Source organism: Lissotriton vulgaris, unplaced genomic scaffold, assembly GCF_964263255.1.
Source record: "Lissotriton vulgaris unplaced genomic scaffold, aLisVul1.2 SCAFFOLD_919, whole genome shotgun sequence".
In the NCBI taxonomy this organism is placed as follows: domain Eukaryota; kingdom Metazoa; phylum Chordata; class Amphibia; order Caudata; family Salamandridae; genus Lissotriton; species Lissotriton vulgaris.
Genome location: NW_028251383.1, coordinates 233964 through 251191, shown reverse-complemented (window position 1 = coordinate 251191; position 17228 = coordinate 233964). Strand labels below are relative to the sequence as shown.

General features: G+C 41.7%; 1 protein-coding gene across 1 annotated transcript in view; it reads right to left on the bottom strand.

The window, feature by feature from the left end:
* LOC147662925 (uncharacterized) overlaps window positions 1–17228 on the bottom strand; it is a 468727-nt gene that overhangs the window by 272421 nt on the left and 179078 nt on the right. Inside the window, exons 7-8 of the mRNA XM_086950793.1 lie at window positions 9875–10030; window positions 2042–2167 (exon numbers count right to left, since the gene is read on the bottom strand). Coding sequence (XP_086806919.1) covers window positions 2042–2167; window positions 9875–10030 — 282 coding nt within the window. The remainder of the gene's footprint in view (window positions 1–2041; window positions 2168–9874; window positions 10031–17228) is intronic.

Genomic DNA, 17228 nt, shown 5'->3' with positions numbered 1-17228 from the left:
TTACACCTTTTAGATGGGAGGGTTGGGAGAAAAATGTCACCTTTTATGCAGATCACTTGATGATCTTATCTAGCGAGTCTCCTGCTATCTTACCCTGTCTTGAGAAACTATTGACAAATTTTGGAAGGATTTCAGGTTCTCATAAAACTGAGATTATGACTTGGAACAAACCTGTAAGCTCAGTTACAACAAAACTGCAAATCCGCTATCTAGGCATCCAAATTATTATTATTATTATTATTAAAATGTTGTATAGCGCGCAGTTACCCTTGGGCATCCCAGCGCTTTTCCAGACACTTATCAAGACGACCCTAGCAAATTTAGACCTCAAAAAGAAAGAAATAGTTTTGCTTTTAAATTCTTGGAATAGCCTCGCTTTATCTATTTTGGGCCGCTCTAACTTAATTAAGATGTTAATTTTGCCAAAGTTTACCTTCATCTTAAAGACGAGCCCCTTATATTTTGATCAGTCTGCTTTGAAAAAAGAACAAGGGTCAATAAATAGTTTTCTCTTGGCAAATAAGAGGGTGAGGATTGCTCGGCGGAAGTTGAGATATTCAAAGGTAGAGGGGTGTATTGCTAGCCCAGATAATGCTTTTACTGTCTTGCCTTTCAATTAAAAACCGTAAGACCTCTACTCTTCAACTCTTCTTGTTTTCCTCCTATGCTGCTAGCCATGTCCAAAAACATCCCACAAGGGGGCGACAGAGTTCTTTTTAGGTATGGACACCCACATAAAAAAAAAATTAACTAAAGGTTCTAATTTCGGCCTGTGAAGTTTGGTTTCAATTCAGGAAGATCCTGAAGATCTCTTATTATAGTGCAGGGGCCTCCATTTGGAACTCCCAGGTACGCCAGTCCGCTAAGAAGACTCCCTATCCACTGTATTACAGGAGGAACGTATTATGAGTTGGGGCCAACTGCTTCAAGGGAATAAACTCCTCTTGTGGGACATGTTGTATAATCTCACAAACCAAAGACTTGCAAGATTTAAGTTTTATCAATTATCTAGCTGGGCCTCCATTTGGATAAAGAAGAATGAGTTAGTGTAGAGTACGAACTCCTCTCCGTGGAAGTCTATTTCAACAAAAGGAGGTCTCCAAATGGTATTGGCTTCTAATTAAGAGTGAACCCCTTTTAGTACCTATGGAGGAGTCCTGGGGAAGAGACCTGCCATCGACCAAGGTAACACACCTATGGCAAGTATCAATGCCCACTCTTTAGAATGTGGTTAAAGCTGCCTATCTCAAGAGGAACCATTTGTTCACACTCCATGGGGCATACTGGTCTTCAAAGAAACTGGCTAAATTGGGAGGTGCCCATCGAAAGGTTTGTCCGAAGTGCAAGTCTGATGATTCGGATGATCGCATATGTTTTGGCAGTGTCCTTCTATCCAGGACTTCTGGCAAGACATAGGTAAGACTGTCTCAGAGGTTCTGGAGTGAGAGATTAAGGTAAGCTTAAGTCTGGTTATATTTGGGGCTCTACAAGAGGAGGGTATTAGTTATAATTTGTCTAACTCACAGGCTTCTTTGTTATTTTTGCTGGTCCTTCTAGCTAGTTGGGAAATTTGCCTAAAATGAATTCTACCACATTCACCAGTAGTATTAGATTGGGTGGCTACGGTTAGGCCTATTCATAATTTAGATATGGCTAGTTCATCAAAGAAAAGATGTAAAATATGGAGGAATTGGGTTGATTGGGATACCAAGGTTTGATAATACTTGTTTTGCTATTTGTCTTGCTACATTTAAAAGTCCAATGATTAATAAATAAGTGAGAGTGGAGTTAGTGTTTCTATCTTGTGATGGTGAAAGGTTTCTACCCAATATATGTATCACTAATCACCACCAGAATCTTGGCAACTGGTTTCGTTGGATTCCCGGGGGGGGGGCCTATGACTTGAAGGTATCATCATACGGGGACCCTTATATAAACCTTGGTTTGCTTAAAGATTGCTCACTTATTTAGGCTAAATGACGACAACAAAAAAACAAAAAAAAGGCACACGCTGATGCATGACATGACTTGGATGTCTTACCTATACAGGTGACACCATTCTCCATCTCCCTCATAGTGTATCCGAGAGGACAGACTCGAGATATTTGCTCACAGCCACCATGGTTACAGGTCAGAGTGCAGCCGTATTCCCCACAGGTGCTGGGAGCTGTAAACGGAGAAGGCATCAATGACATGGAGCACCTAGTATTATGATTTGGACAGTTTACAGTTTCAAATTCATCCTCTTGGCTGACCATGATTGCTTGTTTATAGATTAACAACAGTGTTCAGCTATTAGTCACCACTACTTGATAAAATCATATTAATGCGTGTAAATGTAGATTTATCTATGATCTTTGATATACTTTTATTTTATTAGGCTGTATGTTACAATAAGTTGTTAGTTCCATAGGTAAGTATTGCATATTTAACACTACGTGTCCTATCCTATACATTATCATTAACACCTTAGCTGCGTGTAAACATTTCTCCCCAGTGCTGCGCTGTCCATTAGAACTAGTGCTGAATGGACGTTCAATGGTCGTGCGCAGCACTGGGGAGGTAGCGCTGCTGACGACCATTGGCCGTCAGCAGCACTTAAGGGGTTAAGGAAGAGGTAAGGCACCGGGCATAGCATCAATGACTAAGTCCATAAAGTGCATTCAAGGGCGACGATGTAGGTTAATTTATGTATATGTTTTCACTAGATTCAGATTCAAAAAACTTTATTCGGATTACTTGGTATCCATAAAAGCACAGCAGCATGACACATTATTTAACAGTGATATTAAAATTCATTAATGATAAACAGTTTATGGTTATGTAAGACAACAGTTCATACATCAATTTCATAAAATAGTGATACATAGATATAGGAGCTCAGTGGCATCATTTTACGTGCTCGGGTGGCGATTTTCAAAAAAGTGCTAGTGCCGAAGACCAACTCTTTGTCGGCCAGAGTGAGGATCCACAAATAGGCATTGTTCAGACTAATAGGCCTCTGCTTTTTAAAAAATGGAGTTAAAAAACACTTGGCATATTTTAAATAGTATTTACAAAGAAACAAAAAATGTAAAGTAGTTTGTCCGCTCAAACCATCACATGGGCAGGTGCATAATCAAGATTAGGGTGGTAGTCAAGGGGAAAACATAACACAAATTTAACAGTACCTGCTCTTAGACCGAATAAAAGGCTCCTTTCCCAGTGGTTCATTGGTAAGGTGAGATAGATGGGTAGGGGAAGCCTTTGCTGTTCTTGGTCATATAGCTTGAGGCAAAGGATTTTTTAGATTCCATATCAGTCCTTTCTGTGTTATATAACGAATAAAGTGCACTTTTGAGCTCATTTTTATGCAGTGTTTCAGCTGAACTGGGGATTAAGAAAATACTGCCTTTATTAACACTACATAAACGTTGGTACACTCCAGACAGCCAAGGGATATCCATTCCTTTCTCACATTTAACACAGTCGCTGATAATCTCTCTAAGTAGAGAAGCAGCCTGATTCTTCCATACCAATAGCCAAAAAAGAGCAGGACGGGCATTAATAAAATCATTGATATAATTTAAATTACGTTCCCTGTGGCAAATGTTTTCTGGAGTAGAGATTGGGACACCCAACAGCTTCCTGCAAAACCTATTTTCTTCCTGCTGAATGCAGGAGCTGTTTGCGTTACCCCAGATCTCAGCTTCATATGTGGCTACTGGCACACATTGTGATTTAAATTTGTTTAGGATAGCTAAAATAGCCCATGTGTTCTTTGGACAGGGGAGGCTAAGGATGGATTTAATGGCCTTTGAGAACTTGCTCCTGGAGTGAGCCAAATGCTCAGTCCATAAGCTGTTCGCAGCAAAGACCACACCAAGATAGGGAAAGATACTAGTGGTTGTCAGTTTTTTGGCTACCCGCAGTAATAAAACTTAGCTGGTGCTTTCCGGGGCCGCTAGACATTATAAAGGATTTTTTTTTTATTGACGCATATATCTAGGCTGCCCATATAGTTGACAAAGGTCTATACTAAGATGCGCAGAGAGTTTGAAGTGCGGCCTATGAGGACCGCATCATCTGCGTATAATAGTACCGGAAGTGTTCCCATTAATTTTGGGAACATCTGGGGGTTGTGGATTTCAACAATTTGTTCAATCCATTAATGTAAATAATAAAAAGGAGGGGTGCCAGAAACTCATCCCTGTCTGACACCCCTTCCTATCCTAATGGCTCCAGAGACCTCACCACCACTGCCAATCCTTACCTGGGCCTGAAGATCTTTATGGTGATGCGCCAGAAAATGTACCAAAGGCTCATTTAATCCCTATGCCAAAAGGATGGACCAACACTTTGACCTATTAACAAGGTCAAAAGCGGAAGATAAATCCATAAAGGCCAAATAGACTGGGGAGGATCGCATGATAATACTCATGGCCCAGGTGCTTGGTATCGGAGCATACGGTAAGTTATTGAAAACATCCAGAAGAAGCGGTGCCCAGAACTCTGGTTTCCACTTGATCAAATATATACGTAACCCATCCGGTCCCGGGGCCTTATTCGCAAGGCTCTGGTGGATAGCTTTTTCCACCTCAGACACAGTTATTTGTATGCTAGACAGTGGGCCAAGTTCATACTGGTCTGACCCTTGTGGGAGAGTTGCATAGATTTTTGAGAAGTGGCTTTCCAACGACTCACTCGAGATGGTACAGCTAACAGGGGTTAATAACTGGCCCCTAGGTCACAGATCCCTCACAGCAGAGCAGAATATGTTTCCCTTTTTTATAGAGACAGCCTTAGATAAGGCTTCCCAGCGGTCATTTAAAAGTGCTCTTTTCCGATTAGAAATCGCTGTATTATACCTCTGCCTAGCCATTTTCACATCTGCAGTACACCTTGGGTTAGATGATAAACCCCTACGTTCCTGTTAGACTCGGAACACTCGAGATCGAACCATCATGGATCATTTTTTGCCCAGGGGATAGGTTTCGACAAGGGAGTTTTAATTGCCAGACAAAGTTTTGTAAAATTCTGGACTGCCCTGGATTTGGTTCATAAAATGATAGACATGAATTAATAAGGTGCATATTATCCTTCACTAGTGACTGAAACAACTCGCCACTGTTAACACCCCTCCATATTAATCTTAACTTATCAGTTGAAGGTATTACATTCCTGTCCCAAACCAGGGCGGGGCGCCAGTCTCAAGATTATTTTAAGTGCATTGTGGTCCCCATGGCTCATGGCAATAACCTCTGCGGCCATTAGGCGATCCACAAGAGGGTGGGAAATAATAATAAAATCTATGGTTGTGGAAAAACCCCTTCCTCTGAATGTAGGTGCTTGGCGGTTAATAGCATGTATTACACCCGGAGGATCCATAATGTTAACAAGATTGTGCACACTCAGGAGAGTAGCCAGCTCTGCACCCCTGCGGGAAGCAGGACCTGGCTTGAATATACCTACACCTTGTGACATATCTATAAGTTTTGCATTAAAATCGCCACCCTAGAGAATCCCAATAACCCCATCTGAGCCTTGCTGGCAGTCTAAATTAGAGATAAAATTCCTGTTAGGAATGGAATGAAAATCATTATTATAAAAATGTATCAGGTAAAAAGAAACTCTCCTTTTATATATCAAAATTTGGAAATTATGGCTATTGGTTGGTAAAACCTTAAAGCTCCCTCCAGCAGCTACATTAATCCCAGTGAATAATCCCACTGACGTTCGGCCAAATTTGGAGGTGGGGGCTACTATGCTGCAACAGTGGAACCCCTCAATATGTAATTCATGGGTGGCCCAGGTCTCTTGGAACATAACTACATCTTGGTCCAATATTAAACGCAGCTAATCCTGATCACCAAGCCTTGACATTAGACCTGCTACGTTCCAACTTAAGACAATCAAATCAGTGTCGGTTTTGACCTTGTTTGTGGGTTGCAAGACAACGGGCATATGAATGGGAGCTGCAGGTTTGGTGCCTAAAAGGTTTCCTACCTTATTATGATTGATTTGCCGGTGAAGATAATTGAATATTTATTGATTGCAGTTCAGCGTGCATATCGATATGGGCTACTGGTATGGAGCCTAAGGAGTTTTCTACAGATTGAGGTTGGTCTAATAATAGAAGTGGTTGTCTATCCTGGGCATCCAGATTAGAAAGGGCATGAAACCTATTGGTTACCGGAGGCAAAACATAAGCATTCCAAACGGATGTATGCTGTGGTTTATAAAAGTAACCTACAGGGAGCGGACTGATACTAGAATTTAGTGTAAGTGTAAGTGGTTGCTATCGGATACTTAATAGCCGACGAAGCATTTGGGTCCTGCGGAAATTAATAACAATGCTGTCACCATTTATATCCCATGGGGAATGACTAACCCACCGACTCGCCTGGGACCATGAGAATTTCATTCATGTCAGAGGGCTGTGTTTAACCAACCAGTCCACTGACTTCTTGCGTAAGTCTACCCAGGACTCCCTCTGATCAGCAGTGATATTTGGGACACCAGCCAAAACCAGCACATAGGGACAAGAAGCTGGGGGTAAACTCAAAACATCAGCATTGGGTCCCATGGCAACTACTAGGACGGTCCACTGCCATTGTGCTTACACTTGGATTGCTTATATTAGAACCAAAATTGGTGCCAAAGTGTGGATACTTGAGATGACTGCTACCTGGATCTGGGATATTTGTATTAGCCACTCGAGGCATATCTTGTATATTCCTCTGCTCATGGTTAGGATGTAAAACAGGGAGGTTATTAGGATTACCACATATTGGACATGAATTAGCTGTTGAAGTGTCTTTATGCAGGGTAGAACTTAGCAATTGTAAATCGGACCCATGGTTTTTAGGAGTCGGCATTGACAAGGTTCCCCCCCTAGCATTATCTAAAACGCAGTTCTCATTAATACCGCTAAATTTGGCCATTATAGAGTTCCTCCTTTTCAACTTTCCCCATGGGAGATCAAAATGACTATCAATCACCTCCTTGATTTAGGACAATGCAGTTTGAAATATTTTCTCAACAGAGGTTACAAGGACAGCAACCCCGACATTATCTGTACCAATGTCATATCCTGATAGATTAGAAATGATATCAGTCTGGGTACCCATAAAATTAGTTGGAGTAACAACAGGATCAGATGTGGAATTGGCAGATCAGGAGCATTTAGCAATTGTTGTTTTAGACGTACCTGCGGTCCGCTTCCGTTTATGAGGTGATGCTTTCGTCTTAACATTTCTTTGGGACTTGGCAACCTGTGCTCGAGTATTGATACAGGACACAGCTGGAGCAGTCATATTAGGTACATCCTGATTTAGTAGGGCAGGACTCGGGAAGGCAGATTGGCTCGTGGTGGGTTTTTGGGGAGATGGATGTGGTGTGCTATCTGAATTAGGACCGCCTAGTGCTAAACAAGTCTGTAGCGATGCAGGATCCAGGGAAAGACGGCATTCGGTAATTTCAATTTCGTGGTTCAACAAGGATTCCGCCCTCAAAATAAATGCATCTAAAGTCCCGGCTACTCCCTTTCGTTTGTTCATGTTGTGATAGCAACTCTAGTGGGCCGGATACCCAGATATCAGGATGTAGTACAACACAAGTGGCAGACCAAGAATAGCAATGAGTTTCACGTTACCTGGGGACTTGTATAGAAGATAAATGCCAGGCAGTAGATGACAGAGGGATGGCCCAGCCCAGCCTCCTCTGGGCTCCTACGGGCATGGATGGGCCTGTCCTTGCCCGGGGTTTGCCCAGGCACGCCCGCGCGGGTCCCGTGCTGCGGGAGGGCTGCTCGCTATTTATTTGGCCTCCTGGTCCCGTGGTGATGCGATCTGCAAGCGTCACCCAGTGCCTGCTGGGAGTTGTAGTCTTTGGGGGCCGGTCCCATCACGGTGTGGGCCAATGGCAGGTGAACTGATGAGCCGTTCCCCTCATGGATGGGATGAAGACAGAAGTGTTGAAGGGAAAAGCCGTTCCCCTCATGGCTATAGCAGCAGACTGGTGAGCCTGTCCCGTGTAGCGGGAGGGCTGCTCGCTATTTAATTGGCCTCCTGGCGCTGTGGTGACACGATCTGCAAGCATCACCCAGCCCTGCTGGGAGTTGTAGTCTTTGGGGGCCGTTCCCCTCACGGCGTGGTCCGATGGCAGGTGAACCGATGAGCCGTTCCCCTCAGGGATGGGATGAAGACAGAATGTTGAAGGGAAAAGCTGTTTCCCTCATGGCTATAGCAGCAGACTGGTGAGCACGTCCCGCGCTGCGGTAGGGCTGCTCGCTATTTAATTGGCCTCCTGGCGCCGCTGTGACGCGATCTGCAAGCGCCACCCAGCGCCTGCTGGGAGTTGTAGTCTTTGGGGGCCGTTCCCCTCACGGCATGGCCTAATGGCAGGTGAACCAATGAGCCGTTCCCCTCACAGCTGGGATGAAAACGAAGTGTTGAAGGGAAAAGCTGTTCCCCTCACTGATATAGCAGCAGACTGGTGAGCATTTTACTATGTAGGAGCCTGTTTTGGGATTTTCTAGGTCTATAGTAACATCTGAATGTTACTTTTGATTACTTACTTTGGTTTAAAGTGTCCCTGTTTTTGACTTTGTCATTGTTTGACAAATACATTGGAGGTCTCAATATTATAGATGATCATTGGTCAATACCTTGCTATTGATGATTCTCTCTGAAGGTTTGCACTGGCCTGTAAGTTTATTTGGAGTTTTATATATTAAAACTGAAAAACTGTGAAATGTGCAAGTTATGGGTAAGACCACAAATCAAAACAGCCATGCAACTCATAACTCACACACCAAATACAGTGTTTGTGTCGTCATCCTTAAAATGACAGTTGTAATTAAATATGTTGAAAATAATCTTACAGATGCGATTACATATCACATTACATTTACCACTTTGAAAGAGACAACTGTGAATAACATAATAATAATTGGTTTGGATATTTGTTCCTATTTAATTCGTTTCCATTTATGTGTTTTTATTTATTAGTATAAATATTTTGAGGTCTGAAACTTTACATTTGGTGTGTGATTCTGCAAGAAACTTGCCATGAAGAACCAATAGTGAATTAACCATTTTGTTGTAAAATTTCATACAGATTCACCAGATGACACTGAAGTTATTAGCAAAACAAACAAGGCCTTTTCAATTAAAAGTCTAGCTTAACTATAAAAACACGGGTACTATCAAAATGAGGGTGTGGGGTTTACTACTGATATCCTTAGATAAGTTATCTTAGTTGATGCATTTTCCTGAAGTCTCTTTGGGTCAGAGTGAAGGTTTTGTTTTGACATCGCTGGTGTTCTACATAGTTTTATGGCTGACTCAGTGGACTCATTTAAAAAAGGGGTCAGCATCTTGGCACCATTGCTGCTGTTAGCTTAAAATATATCAGTAACTTAAGCTAAGAGTAGCTGGAATAGACCCAAACCTACATGAAGCTGCTGACTTCAAAATTTGAATACTCGGTCTCTCTTAATTAATCTATTTCTCAGTAAGGATGTTTCTGTTTTAAAGGTCACCTTGGAAATCACTGACCAGTAATTCATATTGATCTATGAATAAGTATTGATATCTTTTGTGTGCTAAGTTTTATTGATTTTTCTTGGTCCATATTTCCTAGTAAAGTCCCTGTCAAAAGTTAATTAGTTGTCTGTTGGTTTCATGAATGTCGATGGCCTTAGGTTATGATCGGGCCACAACCACTTGTTGGTGTTCCTGGCTAGATGTTAGTAGTGATGTATGTGTTCATTTGGAATACAATGTATGAAGATTGAGATGGATCCCTATGTAACCATGATCATTGCTGTAAGTCATGGATCTATAGGATAAAATGAATGCTCTAACCTATAAATTATGACTGGCCAACTCACCTTCAACTGCAGTCATTGCTGTCAAGGGGATGCAAGAGCGTCCGTTGGAAGATATCTGGTAACCATGGTAACAGAGACACCTGTAGCTCCCAAGACTGTTCCTACATTGCTGCTGGCAGGGTCCAGGACTTCTGGATCTAGAGCATTCATCCACATCTTGAGTATATTGTAAACAATGAAAAAGAGAGAAAATGCCAGAAATAATCCTCATTGGATGAATAAATGTACTGATGAAGCACACGGACTGTCAATGTTTATGGGGCACTCGGAGAAAACTAATGCCAAAGATTAGCACATAGACTCAGACAATCCCAGAAAATGGAATTACAGTAACACAATTTTGCACCATCAGAACTTTGTGCCTTGGTTATAACATCCACATTAATTATTAACCCACTCCCCAAGTTGGTTGAAGATTACCATCATGTGGTCAAACCTGCTGAAATATTATGGGAGAAGGCCCAACAAATACCAAAGAGAATCAGCTTGTGTTGCAGAAAGTACAAAACTTCATGTAGCATCTAATTTTTTTGAACAAAATTTGTAGTAGGCAAAGTTTTTTTTTATATCTGTCAAACTTAAAAATCCTAGCTATCAGATTTTAATGATTGCAATAAATATCCCATGCCGCATAAGGTCAATGGTAATTGAAGTCAAAGGTACTGTTAACAAGGTCAGATCATATCAACCTCTGCACATAAGCATTTTAATGCAGGGATCGGAATTTTGAGTTGCATGACGTTTACTGTACCTGGTAATTAGTGAGTGAGATAAACCCACACTTTTACCCTGGTACATCAGTAGGCCAACTCAGGGCTCGAAAAATCCTAAAAATTGCACTAGACCTGCAGGTCTAGTAACCTACACAATTTCCTTGAACTAACTGAAATGCACTTGACCTCTGACTCTGAAAGCTGAGCAAATGTGAAAAGTTAACAAGATTTAAAAGCATTTTTATTGCTCATTTACTTTGTGAGCAACAAAGATGCCTTTAAATCTTGCTATCTTGTCACATTTCCTCTGCTTTCGGAGGCAGAGGTCAAGTGTCAGTTTGTCTTCCTACTCTGCCCGAAAGGGCGATTAGGACCTAAAAATAGCTCTTCCTGAATGAATCTGACTTGCAAATGCGAGCGGTCGAATGGATTTTTTGAGCCCTGAAACTATTACAATAGTAGTGCTTGAATTGGAGTTGCACATCCAAAAATTATAGTTGCTGTAGTAACAAAAGTCAATAATGAATTGTATTGATTGGCCTTGTATTGTATTAAGTAGTGCTCTTCTATTAATACACCATGTTACCAAAAGATGCCATTCACAATTATACCCAGAACAATGAGAGAACAACAACATTTATAACCTAACATTAGGGGGCCGATTCACAGAACTAATCTGAGATAAAATCCTAAACTTACTACTTTTGTTATTCACAGAAGGCAATTAGTCGTAGTAAAGTTAGGAGTCCTAACTTTACTACTACTAATTGCCTTCTGTGAATACCAAAAGTAGTACGTTTAGGATTTTATCTCAGATTAGTTCTGTTTAGGATTTTATCTCAGATTAGTTCTGTGAATAGGCACCGAAAAGTCAATAATTACTGTTTGTAGAAACTAGTAGAAAATGTTGAGGCTATTTTTGTATTGATGATGATTTGATGAACCAACATTGGAGTACAGAAATTGCTTCAAAAACAGCTGACACATTTTAATTTTCTCAAGGCTGTCAATGAATGACAGTATATTTATAATCAATTATTGGCATCACCTAAAACAAAAGTATAGTATAAATATATGAAAAGGATCAAAGCATACCTACATGTTATATGAAGTATCAAGGTTAAGGCCAGATGCAGCTTAAGCATTTGTGTATTACTGTAAGTGCCAATTCGTGAGCAATGCGCTTTCAAGCTAGGAGATTATAATCAAGATTGGAAACTTAAACTGTTTGTTGAAACAATCTGCTTAGAATAGTGAAAGGAAGTAGAATTAAACAGCCAAGAATACAGCACATTGTAAGATGTGGCAATGAGTCCAAAAAACTGCATATGAAACATTGCATGTTTAAGGTTGATAGAGATATTGAAGAAACAATTGTACCTCTGGCAGTAGAATCATTTGTGAAATTACATTTGCAGTTAGAAACATGCAAAGGGGTAGCATGTTAGAGATTATGAATAACGTTCATGTGAAGACGTAAATATTTACTAGTCTGGTGATTGCAATTTGAGTTGGTGTTGTAGTGCTATTGTTAACACAGGGTGGAAGTATACTGTGTCTGTACTGGCCCTCATGTATGCAATGAGAAGAAAATATGAGGTGCGATATCAAGCGGAAATGGAAAAGTGTGTGAGGGAAATGAAAGACTAGGAGACCTATGTTTCATGACAAATAATTGATCCCATGCTACTGATTTACAGGATTTCAGCTAGCAACATACCGGAAAAGAGTCTGTGTGTTTTATTTATCTGAGAGATTCAAGAAAGTCTGAGTAGAATTGGAGGCTATGGACTACTGGCTCTTGGTAGCTGGCTCACACACAGATAGTTAGAACACACAGTTCCAGGTCAGAGCCAGTAGAGGGAGTAAAGCACTCGCTGATCACTATGAATATGCTACGAATTAGCAAGATGGTGCCTAGCAACTTTTCATCTGTTTAATGGCTCCCATATTTCTTTACCTCCACTTTTGTTGTGTTGTTACAACCCTCAGTACGTATTTCTCACAATAGTTTTCAAAGAAAGTGTCAAAGTGAGTCTTGTTGTACATGGGAAATATCAGGGTGAACGATGAAGCCGGGGCTGAGAAAAAGAGGGGCTCAAAAAAGTATGTTTTCCATGTTAATTCCCATTGACACACCTGCAACCCAAACCACTGGACAGCATTAAACTGAATTTGGCAGGAAGGTAGATTTTGGTTCACAGATCACACTTTCAGTTATCTGGCGTAAATCCGTCTAGTAGTTTTTGAGAAATTTCTAAAAGAAGCATATCTGGGAAAGCGGCTTATTCACAATGGTTTTGCAATTAGTTTTGAATGTGTGCACCAACAGGAATACCGTGATTGACAGTTGGCAACCTGAGCAGAGAGTTGTGGCTGGCATTTTACCTCATTGCAACAGTCCCAAGGGCTGTAACCAAATGGCAGAAAGTGGCACAAGGGGCCAGGTTGCATGTGCCCTGATCCCACAATAGGATGGGTGTGTTGTTATGAGTATAATATGTTGTTATGTGATATTTCCGAATTCGCCGCGACTATGAGCACATTCTGTGTGTAAAGTTGCAACAAATTTGGCTCTGTGGATGAGTAAGTGGGTGTGTGAGTGGTTGAATGGGTAGGTCAATGGGTTTATGAGAAGTTGTGTGGGGGTGTGTGTGGTTCTGTGGATGATGTCATCAGTAATGTCATTTGAGATTTCATCAGTGATGTCACTGCCGATGTCATGACTGATGTAATATGTGTGGTCGTAAGCAGTGCATTGAGGGGTCGTATTTTATTGTTAGCACACCTAACTATAACTGCTGAATTTTACTGGTTTAGTATGAGTGAAATTGGAGCCCTGTAACCTTTGATTTTTTCTTTCCAGTGGATTTCAAAGTTTTTTTTACTTTTGTTTCTTAACTTTACTGTTTCTGTAACCTTCAGTGTTTTCCAGAGCCTTTCTAAGGTTTTTTTATGTTGTTTCCTAACGATAATGTCGCTGTAACCTTTGATTTTTTTAAGTGAATTACTGAGATTTTTAAATTGTTAGTTCCTATCTGTAATCTTTGACAGTGAGTGCGTGAGTGAGTGCATGAGTGTCTAAGTGGGTGTTTGAGTGTCTGTATGGATATTGTAGTGGCTTCATATGTGTCTCGCTTGCTGTGGGAGTTAATGTTAATGGTAATGTTAAAAAGTATTTGTAAAGCGCAACGTTCACCGGATAGGTTTCTTGGCGCTAGAGGGGACGGGCTCCTGATGAATCAGTGGTTCAGATTAAAGGTAGGCTTGTTGAAAGAGCCAGGTTTTTAGTTGCTTTCTAAACTGGGAAAAGGTACAGGTAGTGCGAAATGCAAGGGGAATAGAGTTCCAGAGATGGGGGGCAAGTGTCGAGAAGCGAAGGCCTCTGTGTTTTCTGGGCCTGGACCTGGGAATGATCAATAGGGATTGGCCAGCAGATCGGAGAGTGCGGAGGGGAGTGTATTTCTTGAGCCTGTTGTGAATGAACTTTGGGCGGGCGTCAGACAGTGCCTTATATGTAATACAGCCAAGCTTAAAGGCACCACGTTGGCTCACTGGGAGCCAATGCAGTTTCTTCAAAGAGGGTTTTACATGCTGGCGGGTAGGGAGGTGCAAAATTAATCTGGCCGCCTGATTTTGAATGAGTTGAAGGCGCTGTGTTTGATATGCCGGGGTGCCCACATAAAGGGAGTTAGCATAATTTAAACGGGATATTATGAGCGCTAAAATAACCAGGGTTAGCGCTTTTGAGGAAAGGAATCTTTTTATTCTCTTGATTTTCCAGAGAAGAAAGAAGCAGACCGACACAACGGAGCTGATCTGGGATTGCATTGACAGATCATTGCTGATTTTTAACCCCAAACTTTTTACCGTAGGGGTGGAGACAGGCGGAGAGCCCAAACAATGGGGCCAAAAGTTGGAGCTCCATGGATTAGAGGCACCGCCTGTCAAAATTAGCTCCGTTTTGTCGGGGTTCAATTTCAACTGGTCAGGCTCATCCAGTTGCTAATTTACGTCATAACAGACTGTAGATTGACCTCTGAGGCAGTAGTGGGTTGTATGTTAAAAAATTAGTTGCAGGTCATCTGCATAGTTAAAAACCAGAACGTCCATGTCCTGCAGTGCACGAATCAAGGGTTGCAAATATAAATTAAATAAAAGAGGCGAAAGAGAAGAGCCCTGGGGGACTCCACAAAGAAGTTTTCCTTTTGGTGAATAGAAGTTTCCTAATCGGACTGATTGAGATCTGTCTGACAAAAAGGAATGGATCCAACTTAGTGCCAAGCCCCATATGCCAGCCCTGCTGACACGGTCGATCAGGATGTTATGATCGACCGTGTCAAATGCAGCGGATAAGTCAAGAAGGATCAAAGCTTGGGGAGCATTTTGGTCTGCACCAGATCGTAGTTCGTCCATGACTGTCAAAATGAAAGTCTTGGTCGAATGAGCAGGCCTAAATCCCGCCTGATGGGGGTCTAGATAGGAAGATTCCTCAACAAAGGAGCTCAGGCAAGCAGTCACATGAGCCTCCAAGATCTTGCTCAGGTAGGGCAGGAGGGATATCGGGCGATAATTACTCATCACCCGAGGATCAGCACCAGGTTTCTTTAAGATGGCTAGAATCTCTGCGCTTTTGAAAGACTCCGGTACAGTGCCATGGCTAATAGAAGTGTTGAGGAGAGATAAAGGCGGGGCAGAGCAGGCACTAAAAGCTAAACACAGAATGTGAGGAGGTGCACAGTCAAGAGGGGATCCAGATTTAATTTTATCCATCAACTTGAGAAAAGATTCTGTAGTGATGGGAGGAAAAAGATTTAGTGCTGCTAGGTTTTGACAAGATGGGACAGGTACGGAGGATTTGTTGGTTTCCAGGATGCTAGCCTTTATGGTAATGATTTTATCAAAAAAGTATTTGTTAAGTGAATCACATAAAGGTTGGGAATGGACAGGTTGTACAGAGACTCTCTCAGTGCCGATCAGTTCATCCACGATCGAGAAGATCTCTCGCATTTTGTTAGTGGATTTAAGAATTTTGGCTGAGATATACTCAGTTTTACATGATAGGATGGACATTTTATACTCTCTCAGAAGGGACAGGTACGTAGTCTTAAGTTCCGGCTTGTAGTGGCTTCTCCATTTACGCTCAGCTTGTCTGAGACGTAGTTTAAGATCTTTTAGAGTGGATGAAAACCATTTTTGAGCAACATGTGCTCTTTTTAGTCTGATGTTTTTCAGGGGGGCAACTATGTCACAAGCCGGCTCCAACAAAGTCGTGAGATTATTTGATTGGGTGAGGAGGGAGCTCTCTTCACTCAAAGGAATTGTATTGAGTAGGATAGCCTGAAAAGACTCGGTGCATGCTCTACTCCAGTTTCTTGCTTTCATGTTACTGGGTCTAGGAGTGGGAGTCAAAATAACCTCCGTTTTCATAAAGGTGATCAGACAATGGTCTGACCATGTACAAGGCAGTATGTTAAGCTGTGCGATATCTAGATTTTGAGACCATACTTGGTCTAAGATGTGTCCCTTAGAGTGTGCAGCTGCTTGAGCGTGCTGAGTGCAGGTTAGGCTACCTAAAAAGACTGAAAAATCACGAGATAGGGTACTTTCATTTAGGTCGCCGGGCCAGTAATAAAAGTCTCCTACAATTAGGATTCTAGAGTGGTTGATCACTAATTGTGCTATAATTTTGCCAAATTCCAAAGGGAATAAGGGCGTGTGTTGGGGAGGGCGGTAGGCTACCACACAAACCAGAGAGAACTGACCACTTTCAAGTTTAATTGTTAAAGTATCCGCCTGCGAGACCAGTTCTGTGTCAAGCAAGGCGCACTGAAATCTCTTATTAATAATGGCAGCTACCCACCCCACCCATTTTGCCGGTATCCCTGTCTACGTGGATGATGTAGTAGGGGTCGGGGTTGGCTGCTAGAATATCAGGAGAGGAGTCCGGGGACAGCCAAGTTTCTGTCAGAAATAAAATGTCCAGCCTATGTAGATCGATCAAGGAGAAAATCTCCAACTGATGTTTCCCTAAGGAGCGGGTGTTTAAATAGTAGATTTTTAAATCATTTAAGTCTTTGTTTGAGCAAAAAGTGGACTCAGATTCCACGAGAGTATTAATCTGGTTTAAATCGGATTTTTGAGTTAGGATTTGTTCGATATAATCATGGCTGTGGTTGTTAGCCAAGAGTCCCTGTTGTAGTAAGGAGGCTTTGAGCTGGTGCATTTGCATCATAGTGGGTCTGTGAGTGGACACATGAGTGTCTGTGTAGGTGCCTGGGTGTAAGTGAGTGTCTGAGTGGGTCTGTGAGTAGGTGTGAAAATGTCTCAGTGGGAATTGTTTTTTTTGGGTGCAATAAATATTATTTTTCTCACTGGGGCACGTGTAACCTCAGTTCGTAGGGTATGATATAGAATGGAGGGTAACAGAAAATCCTATTATTTATTGAGAGAGTGTAAATTATCTCAAGGAGAATCCTTTAGCATTATTATCTCTGCCATATTATCTCGGTGATGGGGTTAATTGTGTTGAAGGCTTCTCCAGCAAAGTGAGGATTTACTTCATCCTTCCTAAATCAAAGGCTTTTCCATGAACACTTAAATCTAAATCAGATCTATTATAACAAAACGTCCATAACGGG